This window comes from Strigops habroptila, chromosome 16, assembly GCF_004027225.2.
Source record: "Strigops habroptila isolate Jane chromosome 16, bStrHab1.2.pri, whole genome shotgun sequence".
Classification (NCBI taxonomy): Eukaryota; Metazoa; Chordata; class Aves; order Psittaciformes; family Psittacidae; genus Strigops; species Strigops habroptila.
The window spans coordinates 2188677-2204717 of record NC_044292.2 but is presented as its reverse complement, the minus strand read 5'-3'; the positions used below and the strand labels follow the sequence as shown (position 1 = coordinate 2204717).

The 16041-nt window shown below is 52.2% G+C and overlaps 1 protein-coding gene across 9 annotated transcripts in view; it reads left to right on the top strand.

Annotated features, from left to right (window-relative positions):
- The window catches only part of USP48 (ubiquitin specific peptidase 48), a 34099-nt gene that overhangs the window by 7642 nt on the left and 10416 nt on the right, over positions 1–16041 (top strand). For 5 of the 9 annotated variants that reach the window (XR_003994601.1, XR_003994600.1, XR_003994602.1 and 2 more), the window contains exons 10-15: positions 2449–2574; positions 5312–5461; positions 8604–8804; positions 10708–10822; positions 11014–11147; positions 12480–12551. Coding sequence is in view for 6 of the 9 variants with exons in the window: in XM_030507945.1 (XP_030363805.1) it covers positions 2449–2574; positions 5312–5461; positions 8604–8804; positions 10708–10822; positions 11014–11147; positions 12480–12551 (798 nt within the window). In the remaining 3 variants the exon portion in view is untranslated. The remainder of the gene's footprint in view (positions 1–2448; positions 2575–5311; positions 5462–8603; positions 8805–10707; positions 10823–11013; positions 11148–12479; positions 12552–16041) is intronic. The other 4 variants (XM_030507946.1, XM_030507949.1, XM_030507947.1 and 1 more) reach the window with 4 other exon arrangements.

Sequence of the window (16041 nt, the reverse complement as noted above, 5' to 3'; positions counted from 1 at the left end):
ACCCAAACCACAGAGGCTTGAGCACGTGGAGGCCCCGTTCCTCCTAAAACAACAGCGCTCCTCCGCATGCTGTCACTCACCTCTTAGGAGTAACGTGGCAAACGGTGCTTCTGGTAATTGCAGCCAGATTTTCTTCACCTCAGCCCCGTGTGAGTGTTTACACACACCTCGTGAGCAGCTCCTCTACTATTTCCCTTGCCTGCCACACAGCAGATAAGGTGCTGATAACGCAGGCAGCAGTTGCCTATCGGGATGAAACAGGCATGGTGCTGCTTCCTTGGCCAGGGTGCAAAAGCAGGCGTAGGGACAGATAACAAGATTGCTTTCAGTTTCCTTAACACATTATGGTTTTATTTCCACTGAGGTGTTTTGCTTGGAGGCAGTAAAGAGTCTCCGTTAAAACAAATCTTGATCCAAATAATGGCTTGGGAGCCAAAACTGCCTTTTTACTTCGAGGTTTTTACTTCTTTTTGGGCTCTTCTGTTCTGATGCTGCCCAGATACCAGCATTCTCTGGATGGGATGAGGTCTTGATTTCTTGGAGAGCTTGGGCTGAAGCTGGACCTGTGGGTTTCTTGGGCTACAGTCGATATATAGAACTGGTTGAGCCTTCAACTGGCACTTTGAGCGCTTGGATTTGCAGTCACTTGGTGTTCCTTAGTGCAGGATGCTTTGTAGCATTGGGAAACGGGGAAGTTAATGCCAGAAATTTCCATTAGGGTGCAAAAATCTGTTCCCAGAAACAGTGGCCCATGAGAACACTTGTGCTTTGCTGCAGCTGGACTGGAGGAAATGTCGCCTTTCTTAAAGGATGGTTAAGTACCAGCTTAATGAAAAGACATCTGCAGATTTATTTGAATCAGAGAATCACAGACTGGTTTGGGTTGGAAGGGACCTTAAAGCTCCTCCAGTTCCAACCCCTGCCACAGGCAGGGACACCTTCCACTAGAGCAGGTTGCTCCAAGCCCCTGTGTCCAACCTGGCCTTGAACACTGCCAGGGATGGGGCAGCCACAGCTTCTCTGGGCACCCTGTGCCAGCGCCTCAGCACCCTCACAGGGAAGAGCTTCTGCCTCAGAGCTCATCTCAATCTCCCCTCTGGCAGGTTAAAGCCATTCCCCTTGGCCTGTCCCTACAGGCCCTTGTAAAAGGCTCCTTTAGTTGTAAAGCCTGAGTATCAGGCGTGCCTCGAGGTGTTCACCTCCCTTCAGCACAGCACCTGCGGATGCTGCTGCCTTTCCAGCTCTTGCCAGCAAACACCTCATAGAGCCCGGAGCAGCTCCATCATCCAGTTAATGTTTGACTCCTGCTTGCTCCCGACCAGATTGTGAAGCTGGTTAGACATCTAGTGGCGTAACATAGAAAAAGAAGCCCTGAAAGGAAACACGAGCTGCTCAGCCTCTCCCATTAACCTCCCCAGCTACCCAGCATAGCAAACTAAATGCAAATAAACCTCTGTGGCCTCAATCTTGTAAACTTTTATGTTTAACCACATTTGCTGAATGCTCAAAGGGTAGCAGCAGAGCGTGTTCAGAAGCCTCTAGGCTGGGAGCCTTAAGATTTTGATCTGTTCTTTGCCTGCTCCAAGCAAAACCGAGGCTCTTCTTTGTTACAGATGCCTGTGACAGCAGGAGGAGGTTGGGAACGTAAAGCAGGGGTCTGCTGCGGGCAGGGTCCTGTGTTCCCAGATGGGAACAATTTAGAAAGCATTTGGAGAAAATGCAAATAAAAAGTGTTTAGGAAGTGCCCTGGCTGCAGTGGTGGGGGAGGCATGAGAATTTTTCCAGAATTTGGGAAAGACAGACACTTTTCTTAGTATTTTAATGCTCTGTTTAGAGTTTGGCCTATGGAAAGGCTCTTCCTTTATTGGTTTTCAGTTCAAAAAGGTTGATTTTTGGAGCTGCGGCTGTAGGTAAGTGTGTTTTCCTTGCCTGGCAGCCTTTGGGAGCAGCAGCTCCTGCAACGTGCGTTTGTGTCGCGCTGAAACGACGGTTTCCGTGGCTCTTTGCTCCCTAAAAGCTTTGTTACCCGACAGGATGACGCCTGTTTTTTCACAAACAACAACCTGTAAATAAGATTTTCTTCCGCTGGGGATTTGACTCTGTGCTTTGGTGTCGGGACACCAGGACTGGGGGGGGGAAAAGGATGTTTTTCCAAGAGCTGCTTTTGGCTCGGGGAGGTTTAAGTGGGGAGAGAAAAAAGGCTCTTGTAGAAGGGCGGTTCAGAACTGGCTCCTAATTTTAGTCCCTTTGAATTGCCCTGCCTCCAGGAATGCTGCAGGGATTTGGGTCTGTCTTTGGGATCCAATTTTGCTTCATGCCAAGCCCAGTGCTTGGCACATTGAGGCCTGGCAGGGCAGAGGGACGCCGGCTAGGTGGCAAACTCGTCCCATTCACAGCAGCTCCATGAGCGAGCTCGTGTGGTGATTGTGTTTTCCCTCTGTTTCACAGCGGAGCCATCGAAATCCCAGACTCGTAAACCCAAGTGTGGGAAGGGGACACACTGCTCCCGGAATGCCTACATGCTGGTGTACAGGCTGCAGACCCGGGAGAAATCCCTGACAGTCGAAGTGCCAGGTGAGTCACCTCAGGCCTCTCCAGCCCATCCTGTGGTCATAGAATCATGGAATGGTTTGTGTTGGAAGGGAGCTTAAAGCTCCTCCAGCTCCAACCTCTGCCATGGGCAGGGACACCTTCCACTAGAGCAGGTTGCTCCAAGCCCCTGTGTCCAACCTGGCCTTGAACACTGCCAGGGATGGGGCAGCCACAGCTTCTCTGGGCACCCTGTGCCAGCGCCTCAGCACCCTCACAGGGAAGAGCTTCTGCCTCAGAGCTCATCTCAATCTCCCCTCTGGCAGGTTAAAGCCATTCCCCTTGTCCTGTCCCTCCAGGCCCTTGTCCAAAGCCCCTCTCCAGGTTTTCTGGAGCCCCTTTAGGCACTGGAGCTGCTCTAAGGTCTCCCCTTCAGGAGCCTTCTCTTCTCCAGGCTGCCCCAGCCCAGCTCTCTCAGCCTGGCTCCAGAGCAGAGCTGCTCCAGCCCTCGCAGCAGCTCCGGGGCCTCCTCTGGCCTCGCTCCAGCAGCTCCACGTCCCTCTAGTGCTGTTGCCCCAGAGCTGGATCAGGACTGCAGGGGGGGTCTCCCCAGAGCGCAGCAGAGGGGCAGGATCCCCTCCCTGAGCTGCTGCTCACGCTCTGGGGGTGCAGCCCAGCACACGGGGGGGTTCTGGGCTCAAGCGCACACTGAAGCCGGGTCATGGGGAGCTTCTCATTGACCAACACCCCCAAGTCCTTCTCCTCAGGCTGCTCCATCCGTTCCCCACCCAGCCTGTGTTTGTGCCTGGGATGCTCCAGGCAGGCCAGGAGCTGGGTTTTTCCCTCCAAGCCTCTTTAGTGACCACTGTGAGCCCCCAGAGGTGCTGTATGGCCGCTTGGTGTCGCAACCATTGAAACTCCTGCGCTTTCCTGGCGCTTCAAATAATACCATCCTGCTGATGCCACCCCTGTGCCTCCTCAGACCTCACTATCTTAATCAGCGAGACGAGATGGGAAAGGGTTAGGAGGAGATCGTCCCCCTGGGAGACACGTGTGGCAACGGGACTGTTGGGATTTGCAGCCAGGATCCCGCTCAGGTTTGTGAAGGCACAGGGGAACAGCATGGTTAAATGTCACCAGCAGCACACGTACTGTGCTGGAGGTGAATAATCCTGACAGATGTCAGCTTTCTTCTGCTTAATCTTTGCCATATTGAGCATAAACGGCGTGAAAACAAGAGGATGGAAGCCCTTAGCAGGAGTTTTGTACGAGCGCGTTCGTGTCTTGCTTCAGAATGACTGGGGGTGGCAGAAATCCCGGTGGATTTGGCCTGTGGATTTAATGATGCTTCACGTTTGCGTGCTGCTTGATTAGAAATATTAATTAGGCCCCTGGTGCTGGTGGGGATGGAGGTGTGTTCACCTTCTTCCCTCTCCTGCATAGTGGAGGTGGTATATCCCCTTCGGACCTCCACTCTGCAAGTTATCTGGATGAGGAGTGGGAAAATCCTACGGCTTTCCCTCCCTTAATAACACCACCAAACCTTTTCCAGCCCCCCTCCACTACTAAAACCCACCCCCTGAGCCACACAGCTTTGGGAATTCACACAGATTCCTGCCTCAGAACTGGGTTTCAGTCTGTTTCCTGAGCTCTCTTGCACTCCTTTTCCTCCTACCCTTCTGCCCAAAACAATAACCCGGCAGAAGCCTCTCCACCCAGCGCCGAATTCCTGCGCAGCCCCGCGGTTGCCTTTGTTTCCCATGGAAGGCTGCCAGGGAACAGGGAGCGAAGGGCAGCAGCGAGCCCTGTGGTTGTGGGGAGGTTTCATGCAACTGTAAATTTGAGGCATTTTGCTTTGATGCCGTTAAAAGCGGCTTTTCTGGGATGGGAATGTAGATGTAACTTGGCTCTGACCTCAAGGGGGTCAAGCTGGTTGGGTTTTAATGCCATGTATTCTCCCGAGGTGGATCTTGTGCTCTCTGGCCACACAAGCATTAAACCTTTCTGGATGTGTTTTAGCTCTTCAAAACACTGCTAAATAGGAGAAGGCTTCAGATAAGGGAAGGGGAAAGCACGGCTTACAGCAGCCCTGCAAGGGAAGTGTTTTGTCTTCTTCTTTCCCCTGCTGAGGTTTGGGGTTTTTGGAGTTTTTCCATTGGCAACAGCAAAAATCCCCATTTCCCTCCCCTCCCCTCCTTATCTCCCATCTCCTGAGGGCTTTTTGTCCTTGGGTTTGCAACGTGCTCAACCCCTCTCCCTGAGTTCACTCATACCCATGGGGCTGCATGTCGGGACAGGCTTCAGGTGTGCCCATGGGGTGAAAAGCTCTTGTTTCTCCCCCAGGAATGACAGGTCCTTGGCAGCACAGCGGAGCTGCTCTCGGTGGGAGCAAGAGGAGGAGCGGGGCGGGAGTGAAGCAGGCAGCAAAGCATCCTGCTGTGCTCCAGCTCTGCAGCCACCCCGCTGCACGGCGCCCGGCTGCCGGCGCTTGGCGTGGGCTTGTTTGCAAGCAAAGGGTTTCTCTTCATGCAGCACCAACCCCGAGTAAATGATTTTCTCGGGTGCTTTGTCTTGCACGGGGCAGTTGCACTTAATCATCTACACCCAGAAATACCAGAGCGAGCAACATCCATGCACTTGGCTTTTGGAAAGACCTCACGTCGGTAGCTGTGTGGGGAATTTTTAGGCTTATTATCCCCAGATAACCTATCGCAGGGATAATTAACATGATTGGCATTTTTCCTTGGAATGACTGGGGTTTTTTTCCTCCTTTTCCCACCAGCTTTCCTGCAGGAGCTGGTAGAACGTGACAACTCCAAGTTCGAGGAGTGGTGCAACGAAATGGCCGAGATGCGCAAGCAGAGCGTGGCCAGGGGCAAAATCAAGCACGAGGAGGTGAAGGAGCTCTACAAAAGGTTACCCGCTGAAGCTGGTCTGTAAGACATTGTGGTAGTATCTTGTAGTAGACTGTTGTTAAGATTAGTAATGTTTTGTTACTAACCCACAACTCGCTTCTGTGGCCTGGGTGCTGCTGGAAGGCATTAGCCTCTTCAAGAGCAGAGTGATCGCTGCCTGTTGTTGCTGTGTGCATGCTGAGGGCTTTATTCCCTCTCTTGTTTTTCTGCCTTAACCTATTTTTCTCCCTTTTCTGCTCATTCTCGTGGCCTCTGGCGTCGCTCATTCCCTCTTGCTCCTTCCCCATCAGTCAGTCTCCTGTGTGCTTCCATGCGTGCTGACTGTGTTCTTCTGCCCGGTGAGCAGCTCGTCTCAGTAGCATCGAGGCAGAATTAAGAGGCTGGTCTCAAACTGCCAGCTCATGGCAAGTTTGGGAGCTGTTGATCCGAGTGAATCAGCAGGTAACAGGGAATGGGAATGCCTGACCTCCAGCAGGAAATGATTTGATTCAGCCCTACCTCCAAAGCCCTGTGTCTAAGCCTTGTAGTCCCTCTGGTGAGTGACTGGGGTTAATCCTGTCCTACTCCTCCTTGTGTCTCGTCACCTTAGCGTATCTGAGCATAAGGATTTTTATTCCTCCCCCCTCTTGTTTTTCTCTCCCTCAAAACAAGCACAGGGGGCACTTGCTCTGCCAATCCAACACAGGGAATGTCTCTCCGCTGTGCCCATCTCCTAAAAACTCCAGGAAATTTGTAATTAAAGACTTCAAAATGTGTTTAATGGCACAGCCTGTTCAACAGTTTGGTGGTTGGCTTTTGGTAATGGTTGCTTGAGCTGGGAGCAGCCGACTCTGTGGCTCCTCTAAACATCTGCCTCTGCGATTCGTGCACCGGCTTTGCCGACAACGGGCGCTTCACTGGGGGACACGAGGGTGTCACAGCTCGTCGTGCCGTGTCCCCGCAAGCCTGAGCAGTGTGAAATGTCACTGGGAAATCAGAGCTGTGGCGGAGGTAGGAACGTGCCGTGAGTCACCGCTGAAAAGCAGCAGCGAGCACAGCCCTGGTGTGTTTGCTCTCCCCTTGAGCAGCAGCAGCAGGGTTTGCTCGCGGCGCTTCTGATGCAGGAGGAATAAACCTCCAAAGGGTGGTTTCACAAGCGCAGGCAGAGCTGCTCTGCCCCGCTTTGAAGATGACAGGACCCTGAGGGCAGCCTCTGCCTGCTGCAGGGCACATCCCAGCCACAGCAGCTCACCAGCACAGCTGGAGGCAGCGTTATTCCAGAGCTGCTCCGGGCGCGATCCCGCGGGAGCTGGGGACTCTCTCTGCAGCTGCACAGACACGTTTGCTGCCAGCTTTGCGGAGCCTGCCCCAGAAAAAGGCGCTTTCTGGGGGAGGCACTTTCATCCCAAACTAGCAAAGCAGCTCTGACAGCGCTGCGATTCTCTGGAGGTCATGGCTGGGTGTCTGGCATTGCGTAAGATGGGAATACTGCTGGAAAGTGCTGCAGAGGAACAGAGGGTTTGAAGCCTGGCTTCACAAAGATCCGGGGCAGGCTGGAAGACAAAGTATTTTCCTGTAGCTTCTCTGTTGCTCCTTTGTTCAAAACATTAAGGATTTGTGTTCGTTTCATAAATGGAACCAAGGGTGATGTTTCTCCTTGGTTTCAGAGCTGCCTTCCTTGTGTCAGCATAGAACAGGTTTCATTTCTTCCTCATTTCTTCTTCATTTCCCAGTCGCCTCAAAGAAGGGTTTGCACATCAGTACCACGTCTTGGTATTAAAGCACAGAATCATGGATGAGCTTTAGGTCCCTTCCAACCCCTTACCATGGGCAGGGACACCTTCCACTAGAGCAGGTTGCTCCAAGCCCCTGTGTCCAACCTGGCCTTGAACACTGCCAGGGATGGGGCAGCCACAGCTTCTCTGGGCACCCTTTGCCAACTGAGATAGCTGAGGTTCACCAAAGCTGTTTCACTGCTGCTGCAGCCGCTGACCCGCTGCTAAGCCGTGCTTTGTGCATGGTTTGCACCTTCAGCAAACAAGGGCGAGCCGGCTGCTCTCTCAAACAGAAACTCACACTCATGCTTCAACATTTGAGCCGGTTCCCGTTTGCACTGTAGATGTTAAAATGCACAAGGGTGTCTCACCCCGAGTGGCAGGAGCAGCCCAGAATAGCACTGGAGTGTCGGGCGCTGAAGGGCCGGGGCGAGCACTGACCTTGTGTCTTTGATGTTGTCGCCTTTTATTTTCCAATGTAACCCAATGAGGTCACCCTGGAAAGAGCCTTTAATGTATGATCACAGCTTAAATCACAGAATCCCAGACTGGTTTGGGTTGGAAGGGATCTTAGAGCTCATCCAGCTCCAACCCCCTGCCACGGGCAGGGACACCTTCCACTAGAGCAGGTTGCTCCAAGCCCCTGTGTCCAACCTGGCCTTGAACACTGCCAGGGATGGGGCAGCCACAGCTTCTCTGGGCACCCTGTGCCAGCGCCTCAGCACCCTCACAGGGAAGAGCTGCTGCCTCATCTCCAACCTGAACTTCCCCTGTTCCAGTTTGAACCCATCACCCCTTGTCCTATCCCTCCAGTCCCTGATGAAGGTCCCTCTCCAGCATCCTTGTAGCCCCCTTCAGACACTGGAAGCTGCTCTGAGGTCTCCACGCAGCTTCTCTTCTCCAGGCTGAACAGCCCCAGTGTTCTCAGCCTGTCTTCATACGGGAGCTGCTGCAGCCCCTCCTCATCCTCGTGGCCTCCTCTGCACTTGCTCCAACAGCTCCATGTCCTTCTGATGGTATTACATCTGCCCCTCAGTGGCTGGTAGGAAAATCCTTCCCATTCCTCGACTGCTCTCCAATAAGCCCCTAAAGGTATAGCAGTGTGACTTGGAGTGGTCTGGGATTCCATATGGATTGCTTGAATTTGAACTGACCGCTTATTCTTGCATATCTTAACTTCACATAGCACCTCTCTCCTAAATCTGCGATGCTGAGATGAGACTTGGCCGGGGGAAGCTGTAATGGCTGCTTGAGAACTTAACAGAGGGTTTTAATCAACACTGATAGCTTGTTAATTTTTAAAAGTGCTGTTTAATATCAGAGTAATTATAAAATACCATCTGCTGCGTTGTGCCTTCGCTGACACGTTCGGGCTTGTTTCTCTTTGTGCTTTTTCCCCTCCCAGGTTCCCCGTACGACTTCATCTCTCTGGAGTGGCTGCAGAAATGGCTGGATGAGTCTACTCCTCCCAAACCCATAGATAACACAGCTTGCCTCTGCTCACATGGCAAGCTCCATCCCGACAAAATATCCATCATGAAGAGGATATCAGAGTACGTGGCTGACTTCTTCTACAGGAGATATGGAGGAGGGCCCCGGCTGAACGGTAAGGTGTCAGCTACAAAACGCCTTCTCCATCTCATGGTCTGAACATGGTTTAGAGCCTTGTTCTGGTTCCAGCCCCATCCTTTGTCATCAGAACTTTACTTCTTTTTGTGCTGCACTGGGTGATTTAGTTACATTCAAATGTTAACATTTAAAAAACTATAGTTAGTCTGATTGCAGGGTCATAGAACCATAGAATCCCAGAGTGGTTTGGGTTGGAGGGAGCTTAAAGCTCATCCAGTTCCAACCCCCTGCCACGGGCAGGGACACCTTCCACTAGAGCAGGTTGCTCCAAGCCCCTGTGTCCAACCTGGCCTTGAACGCTGCCAGGGATGGGGCAGCCACAGCTTCTCTGGGCACCCTGTGCCAGCGCCTCAGCACCCTCACAGGGAAGAACCTCTGCCTCAGAGCTCATCTCAATCTCCCCTCTGGCAGGTTAAAGCCATTCCCCTTGTCCTGTCCCTCCAGGCCCTTGTCCAAAGCCCCTCTCCAGGTTTCCTGGAGCCCCTTTAGGCCCTGGAGCTGCTTCTAAGGTCTCCCCTTCAGGAGCCTTCTCTTCTCCAGGCTGCCCCAGCCCAGCTCTCTCAGCCTGGCTCCAGAGCAGAGCTGCTCCAGCCCTCGCAGCAGCTCCGGGGCCTCCTCTGGCCTCGCTCCAGCAGCTCCACGTCCCTCTTGTGCTGTTGCCCCAGGGCTGGATCAGGACTGCAGGGGGGGTCTCCCCAGAGCGCAGCAGAGGGGCAGGATCCCCTCCCTGAGCTGCTGCTCACACTCTGGGGATGAGCCCAGCCTGTCTGGGACCTGGGTCTGTTTCATTCCTGACTTCTGCTCCATTTAGGAAGAGCTGCACATGGAGGGATCTCTGTGAAAGCAACTTAAACATCATACTTGGAAGGTTTAATAAAGTTGATTCTAGAAAGCAACACCACTTGCACATGCAACCCCCCAGAGACTTGTCTGTACCTGCAGTACCTACAGATCCTGTGTGGGCAGCATTCCCTGGAGCCAGCAGCACGGATGTGCTGTGCAGGCCAAACAAATCCCTGTCTGTCACTTCCAGCCTGTCCTGAGCTGCCTCTCGAGGGAGGCACATACCTGATAGCCTGCGTGCTTGTGTTGTGGGCATTTGTCACACATCTTGAGTTTTGGGGTCAGCCCAGCCCCGATAGTCTGTGGGCATCCCTTAATCGAGCCCCAGGCTTAGTTCCTTTTGTAAAGGAGCTCCATGGCTCCCGCTGAGACCAAATTAGCTCAGCTCCTACTAGGAGCTTATAGAGAAGAAACACAACCAGCAGCAAGTGCTGTGACGCAGGCAGCCTTTGTGGAGAACAACCAGGGCAGCATTTATTAGTCAACTGGAAGGTCGCCCACGGGTCTGTTCGTGGAGCAGGGCTGGGAGGGATGGATGCATGGATGCGCTGCCTTCTCCAGCTTCTTCCCTGCCTGCGCCCCTCTTGCTCCCAGAGCAAAACACATGCCCAGCTGTAGGGTTTCCGCTCCTGTTGCTCCAGTGTAGCTTTGCAGGAGGGGGGGTTATTTCTGGATTTAACCTCAAAGTGCCACAATGTGGGGTTTTTTTCCTTGCAATATACCTAATCTTTCCTGCTTTTTGGCTCCCCTGGCTGTGTGTTGGCATGCCCTGGCTCACAGCTGGAATTGCAGACTGTTGGTACCGGAGAGCTGTGAAGCCAGTGGAACAGATCACACCCCCTCTGAACTGTTTTATGCTCATTTAACCTTCAAATGTGGCCTGATGTGGCAGCAACTCCAGGGATCTCCTCATTTACATGTGAAACCTCCGGTCTTAAGGCAGGATAGTTGGTACCTACGTGTCTGAGCCCCTTCAAACCAGCGAGGAGCTCAGCCATGTGTGTGATAACTTGTGTTTCTCTCCCCCCTCACCCCAGTGAAAGCACTTTGCAAGGACTGTGTGGTGGAAAGGTGTCGGATCCTGCGGCTGAAGAACCGCTTAAACGAAGACTACAAAACCGTGACCAACTTGCTGAAGATCACAGTCAAGGGGTATGTAAGTCCTGATGCTTTCAAACCTTGTCAGAGGGATTTGAGAAGTGCTTAAATAGAATCATAGAATCACAGCCTGGGTTGGGTTGGAAGGGACCTTAAGATCATCCAGTTCCAACCCCCTGCCATGGGTAGGGACACCTTCCACTAGAGATGTGATTTGTGTTGCCAACACTGTTGTCTCTCTGCAGGAATGACGGGTTCTGGGTTGGAAAAGCATCCTTGAGGAGCTGGCGTCAGCTGGCTCTGGAGCAGTTAAATGAGCAAGACGAAGACACGGAGCACAGTAATGGCAAAATGAATGGAAACACACAAAACAAAGGTAGTTCTGCTGCTGTGGAGACCCACAGCCTGATATCTCCTAACAAAAGACACGTTAGGTGCTCCTGTAGCTGTTTGGCTTTCCTTGTATGAGTTGGGAGGAAAGGATAATAAATCACATGAAAAGCTCCTTCATTTAAGGAGCTTTTTATTTGATAAGCTTCAAAACTGCTGGGTGATCTTCACACCCTGAGAAGAAGAGGAGGTAATAACTAGTTTCACAAAGCTAAGTAAAATTACCACCCCAGACCCATGATCTTTTCATCTGCTTTTATCTGAATGAGGGAGCCCAGGGGGGGAAGAAACATGAAAATTACCTTGATGAAGATGTTTGTTGATGGTCTGTGGATAGAACAGTGTAAAGCAGCACTAGGAAAACACAGCCTAGGAGAAAAAGAGTCATGAATTGAACCCTTTTCTATGCCTATATAAGGAGTATTATGAGAATAGACGGGGATTTATTTGCCTTCTGCTGTTTAAACCTTTGGAAACTGGATATTTTGTTGAGCTTTTAGTTTCAGAACTGAGGGCAAGAAGCTTGCTTAAATGCACGTGGAGATGATGGGCTAATGGCATTGATCTTGGGCTTGAAGGCTCTGAGAGCACCACAGCCCTCTGATCCTACCTGGTGCTAGTGGAGCACTCAGTGCAAAAAGGGTACTTGAGTTACCGCTCCTCATTCCTTGGGGGGTGGTTTAACAACAGGTTGCAACTCTGAGTAGTACATTCCAATTACTCACAAGCCAGTGTGCTTGTGTAGCAGGTCAGTAGAGACCCTTACTAACACCTTACTGTGTTCATGATGCTCCAGTTCAGTGGCCAACTGAATTACTACGGAGCTTCAGTTCTAACTATCATTTATGCATTAACGTGGGTCTTGTCACCCCCTGGCAGGCTCCCCCTTGGTTTGGCAGGCAGCATCTGGTTTAGATCAGCATCCACAAGGCAAAGAGGGCAGTGATGTTTGCCGGCAGGTTTCCGCTCTCTGCGCTCTCACCTAGCCTGTGTTTAGGTTAAACGCCGATCCCTGGGAGCCGGGAACCCCTGTGGTGGTTTAGCCCTAACAAATGTGTCCTTTGTAGTCTCACAAAGGGCAGGCTTGTGCTCCAGGCACTTCAAAGCACTCCTACGTGGGCTGTAGGCTGTAATCCCGCCTGCCTGGGGGCCACGACATTTGAGAATAGCAAATTTCCTTCCAAAGATTCCCTTGGGTTGAGGGTTTTGCCGCAATTTGGAAAGCAACCGCGCTCCTTTCCCCCAAGATTTTCCCTTTCTTAAGAGAGGAAACTCTGTGCAATCTCGAAGGGTTGGGGTTTTTGTTGTTTCCTTTCATTAGATGAATCAAATGAAGAGAAGAGAGAGGAGGAAGAGGAGTTAAATTTTAATGAAGACATCGTTTGCCCACATGGTAAGTCTCTCCGGGGGACGGAGCTGAATGTATCTGTTGTTGCCCACTGCTCAAGGCGTTAACCTTGTAGCCTTTGCTCCCTCTGAGGCCAACATGAGTTGTTACTGCAGAAATGTGCTTAATTCTCATTTTCCTGGTGTTTCTTGACACTCAAACTTTATTTGCAAGCGAGCTGTCACCTTGCAGCCCAGATTTGGTAAGGCAGGGAAACGGGTGCAAAGGCAGAGATGCTGCGGGAAGTGCTGGGCTGTGGAAGGGAACATCTATCAGTAACGAAGTGACACAGAGGCATAGAATCATGGAAGGGTTTATGTTGGAAGGGAGCTTAAAGCTCCTCCAGTTCCAACCCCCTGCCACGGGCAGGGACACCTTCCACTAGAGCAGGTTGCTCCAAGCCCCTGTGTCCAACCTGGCCTTGAACACTGCCAGGGATGGGGCAGCCACAGCTTCTCTGGGCACCCTGTGCCAGCGCCTCAGCACCCTCACAGGGAAGAGCTTCTGCCTCAGAGCTCATCTCAATCTCCCCTCTGGCAGGTTAAAGCCATTCCCCTTGGCCTGTCCCTACAGGCCCTTGTCCAAAGCCCCTCTCCAGGTTTCCTGTAGCCCCTTTAGGCCCTGGAGCTGCTCTAAGGTCTCCCCTTCAGGAGCCTTCTCTTCTCCAGGCTGCCCCAGCCCAGCTCTCTCAGCCTGGCTCCAGAGCAGAGCTGCTCCAGCCCTCGCAGCAGCTCCGGGGCCTCCTCTGGCCTCGCTCCAGCAGCTCCACGTCCCTCTAGTGCTGTTGCCCCAGAGCTGGATCAGGACTGCATGGGGGGTCTCCCCAGAGCGCAGCAGAGGGGCAGGATCCCCTCCCTGAGCTGCTGCTCACGCTCTGGGGGTGCAGCCCAGCACACGGGGGGGTTCTGGGCTCAAGCACACACTGAAGCCGGGTCATGAGGAGCTCCTTGTCGCCCAACACCCCCAAGTCCTCCTTCTCAGGCTGCTGTCAATGTGTTCTCAGCCCAGCCTGTGTTTGTGCTGGGGATTGTCCCAACCCAAGGCCAGGACCTTGCACTTGTCCTTGATGAACTTCATGAGTTCATGATGACGTGCTGGAGCAAGGGCAGCGCCAAAGATCTGCAGCCACTTGGAAGCTCTCAAAGTGTTTAGAATAAAACGTGATGTAATCAGTCAAGGTGGGAGCTGAGAGCATCCATTTATCCTCTTGGTTTACATGAAATCAGGAGCACTTACCTAACCTCTGTGGAAACAGGGGTTACCTGGGAGTGCTGAGGATATTGACTTACCAACCTGCTGCTCTTGGTGTCTGTTTACATAAGGCTCTGCCCCAGTCTTGGTTGTTTTGCTACGTGATGGTTCATTAACAACATCCTTGGCTACCCTGTTGTTTAAATGTCACTTTGCTAGCTTGTAAGTTGCTCCCAGACATAACTCTTGGTAAGCTCCTGTTTGTAGGCATCAATTTCCTTGCTGGGGATGCTCCATCTCGTTCCTAGTAAGAAGGAAACCTGCCATAAATCAGCCACACACCTCCTGTCATTGAGGCTGAGCGAGGACGGCGAGTAATGTCTTGAGAAAGCCTCGTTTTAAAGTGGCTGAGCACTTTGACACGGCGTTTGCTGTTACTCAGAGCTGTGGTTCCCATTGCCACGAGGCTGCTCCCGTTAAATAAAAGCATTCAGCATCGTGATGAAACATTTAATACAGCCAGACATGACAAGAAGAGGCCAAGAGGCCTCTGAACACGTTCTGGTGGTGAATTGCTGCTTGATCTGTGACTTTGGGTCATATCAGAGTGAAGAAGACTAAATAAGGAGGCTGCTGGCAGGTCACATTGCATCGTCTTGATGCAATTCCTCACGGAAGACAGCCTTTCCACCTTTAAAGTTCCCCTCTGGAGCATATCAGCCAATCTGTGGTCTCCATCCTACAGCCTTAATTTTGGTGTGGAGGAAGTGCCTTGGTGGTAGGCTTGGGAAAGCCGGCGCTTTATCTGCGAGGTCTGGCTGGGCTCCAGACGTGCCATCCCGGCGTTCCCTGGAGAAATCCCTTTGCATCCCTGCTGCAATTCCTCACCCACCAGTAGCTGCCCAACCTCAGCGGATAACTTCTTCCAGATACCAAGTGAAGAATCCTTTGATGTCCGTGCCCAAAGCATGTCCCCGGGTGGTGGGAGGGGGGTCAGTGGTCAGGATCATCATCTTCCAGATGGCAAAGCACTTGTTCCCTGCACATCCACATCTGATTTTTCCACCTCTTTCACTCAGCAGCGTATTAATCCGTTTTCATTAATCATGCAGTGTCAAGGCACTAATTTGTACAAGCTGGTTTCCCCCCATCCTTGGGAAGCAGCCTCCTTGTGTGGTAAAGCTGGGCCACTTGGTCACGTTTGCTAAAGACCAAGTGGCCAACGCTGCGTCGGTGCAGTCCCGCCTGACTTTGTTTGTGAAGGAAAAGCAGGAGGGGAGCGTTGCTATTTTCTCCTGTTTAAGGCTGGCAGAAATCCAGGAGTGAGGAAAGCCGATGGGTCCAGGAGCCTGAGGAGCTGCCTGTAATGTTAAAGAGCTACCGGAGGGTGGGGGAGAAGGAGCCTTTTCTCCTCGTCTTCTTTCTGTGGCTCCTCAGGCTATAGAAAAGCAGATAATGAGGCGTTTGTGCCCTCGGCTGGACCCTGCTCAGCGCTGTGACTTTGCTGTTTTGCTTCCCTCTTGCTGGTGAAACCCACATTAAGGCCGGAATATTCCCAAGCTGCATCCAAATCCGGTTTGCATCTCAGTGTTGCAACTGCTCCTCTGCTTTCTCCCTGCAACTTCCCAGCTGCTCTCCCATAGGGAGCTGCGGTTGTGCTTTCCCCTTGGACATCATCGGGTTGGATCTCGCCTTCTCCGGTCTTCCCAATCCTTCCTTGTTTGTCCACCGCAGCACGTGCTGTCACATGTACACACAGTGTCCAAATGTGTGAGCGTGACCCTTCTGCTCCTGCTGCCCCTAAAACAATGAGCACAAATGCCTCGTGCTAAATGCCCCTTGCCCAGAGAAGCTGTGGCTGCCCCATCCCTGGCAGTGTTCAAGGCCAGGTTGGACACAGGGGCTTGGAGCAACCTGCTCTAGTGGAAGGTGTCCCTGCCCGTGGCAGGGGTTGGGACTGGAGGAGCTTTAAGGTCCCTTCCAACCCAAACCAGGCTGGGATTCCATGATAAACCATTTGTGGGTTGTTTTGAACTGCTTGAGCATCAGGAGAAATAACCTGCGTGGTCTAGGGGGTAGCTGGTAAACCTCTTTGTATCTTCACACCCATCATTCCCTAGAGCAGATCTGGGTGTAAATCCCTCCTTCCCACATTTTGAGGTGCTTGGATAGGGCACATGAAGCCGTCTGAGATCATAGAGTGGTAGTTTTGGTTTTTCAAGGGTGAGGAAAGCACAAACTCCTGTTTGATGGGCCATGGGGTCAGTGTGCAGCTTGGTAAGTGCAGTCACCATACAGATAGAGC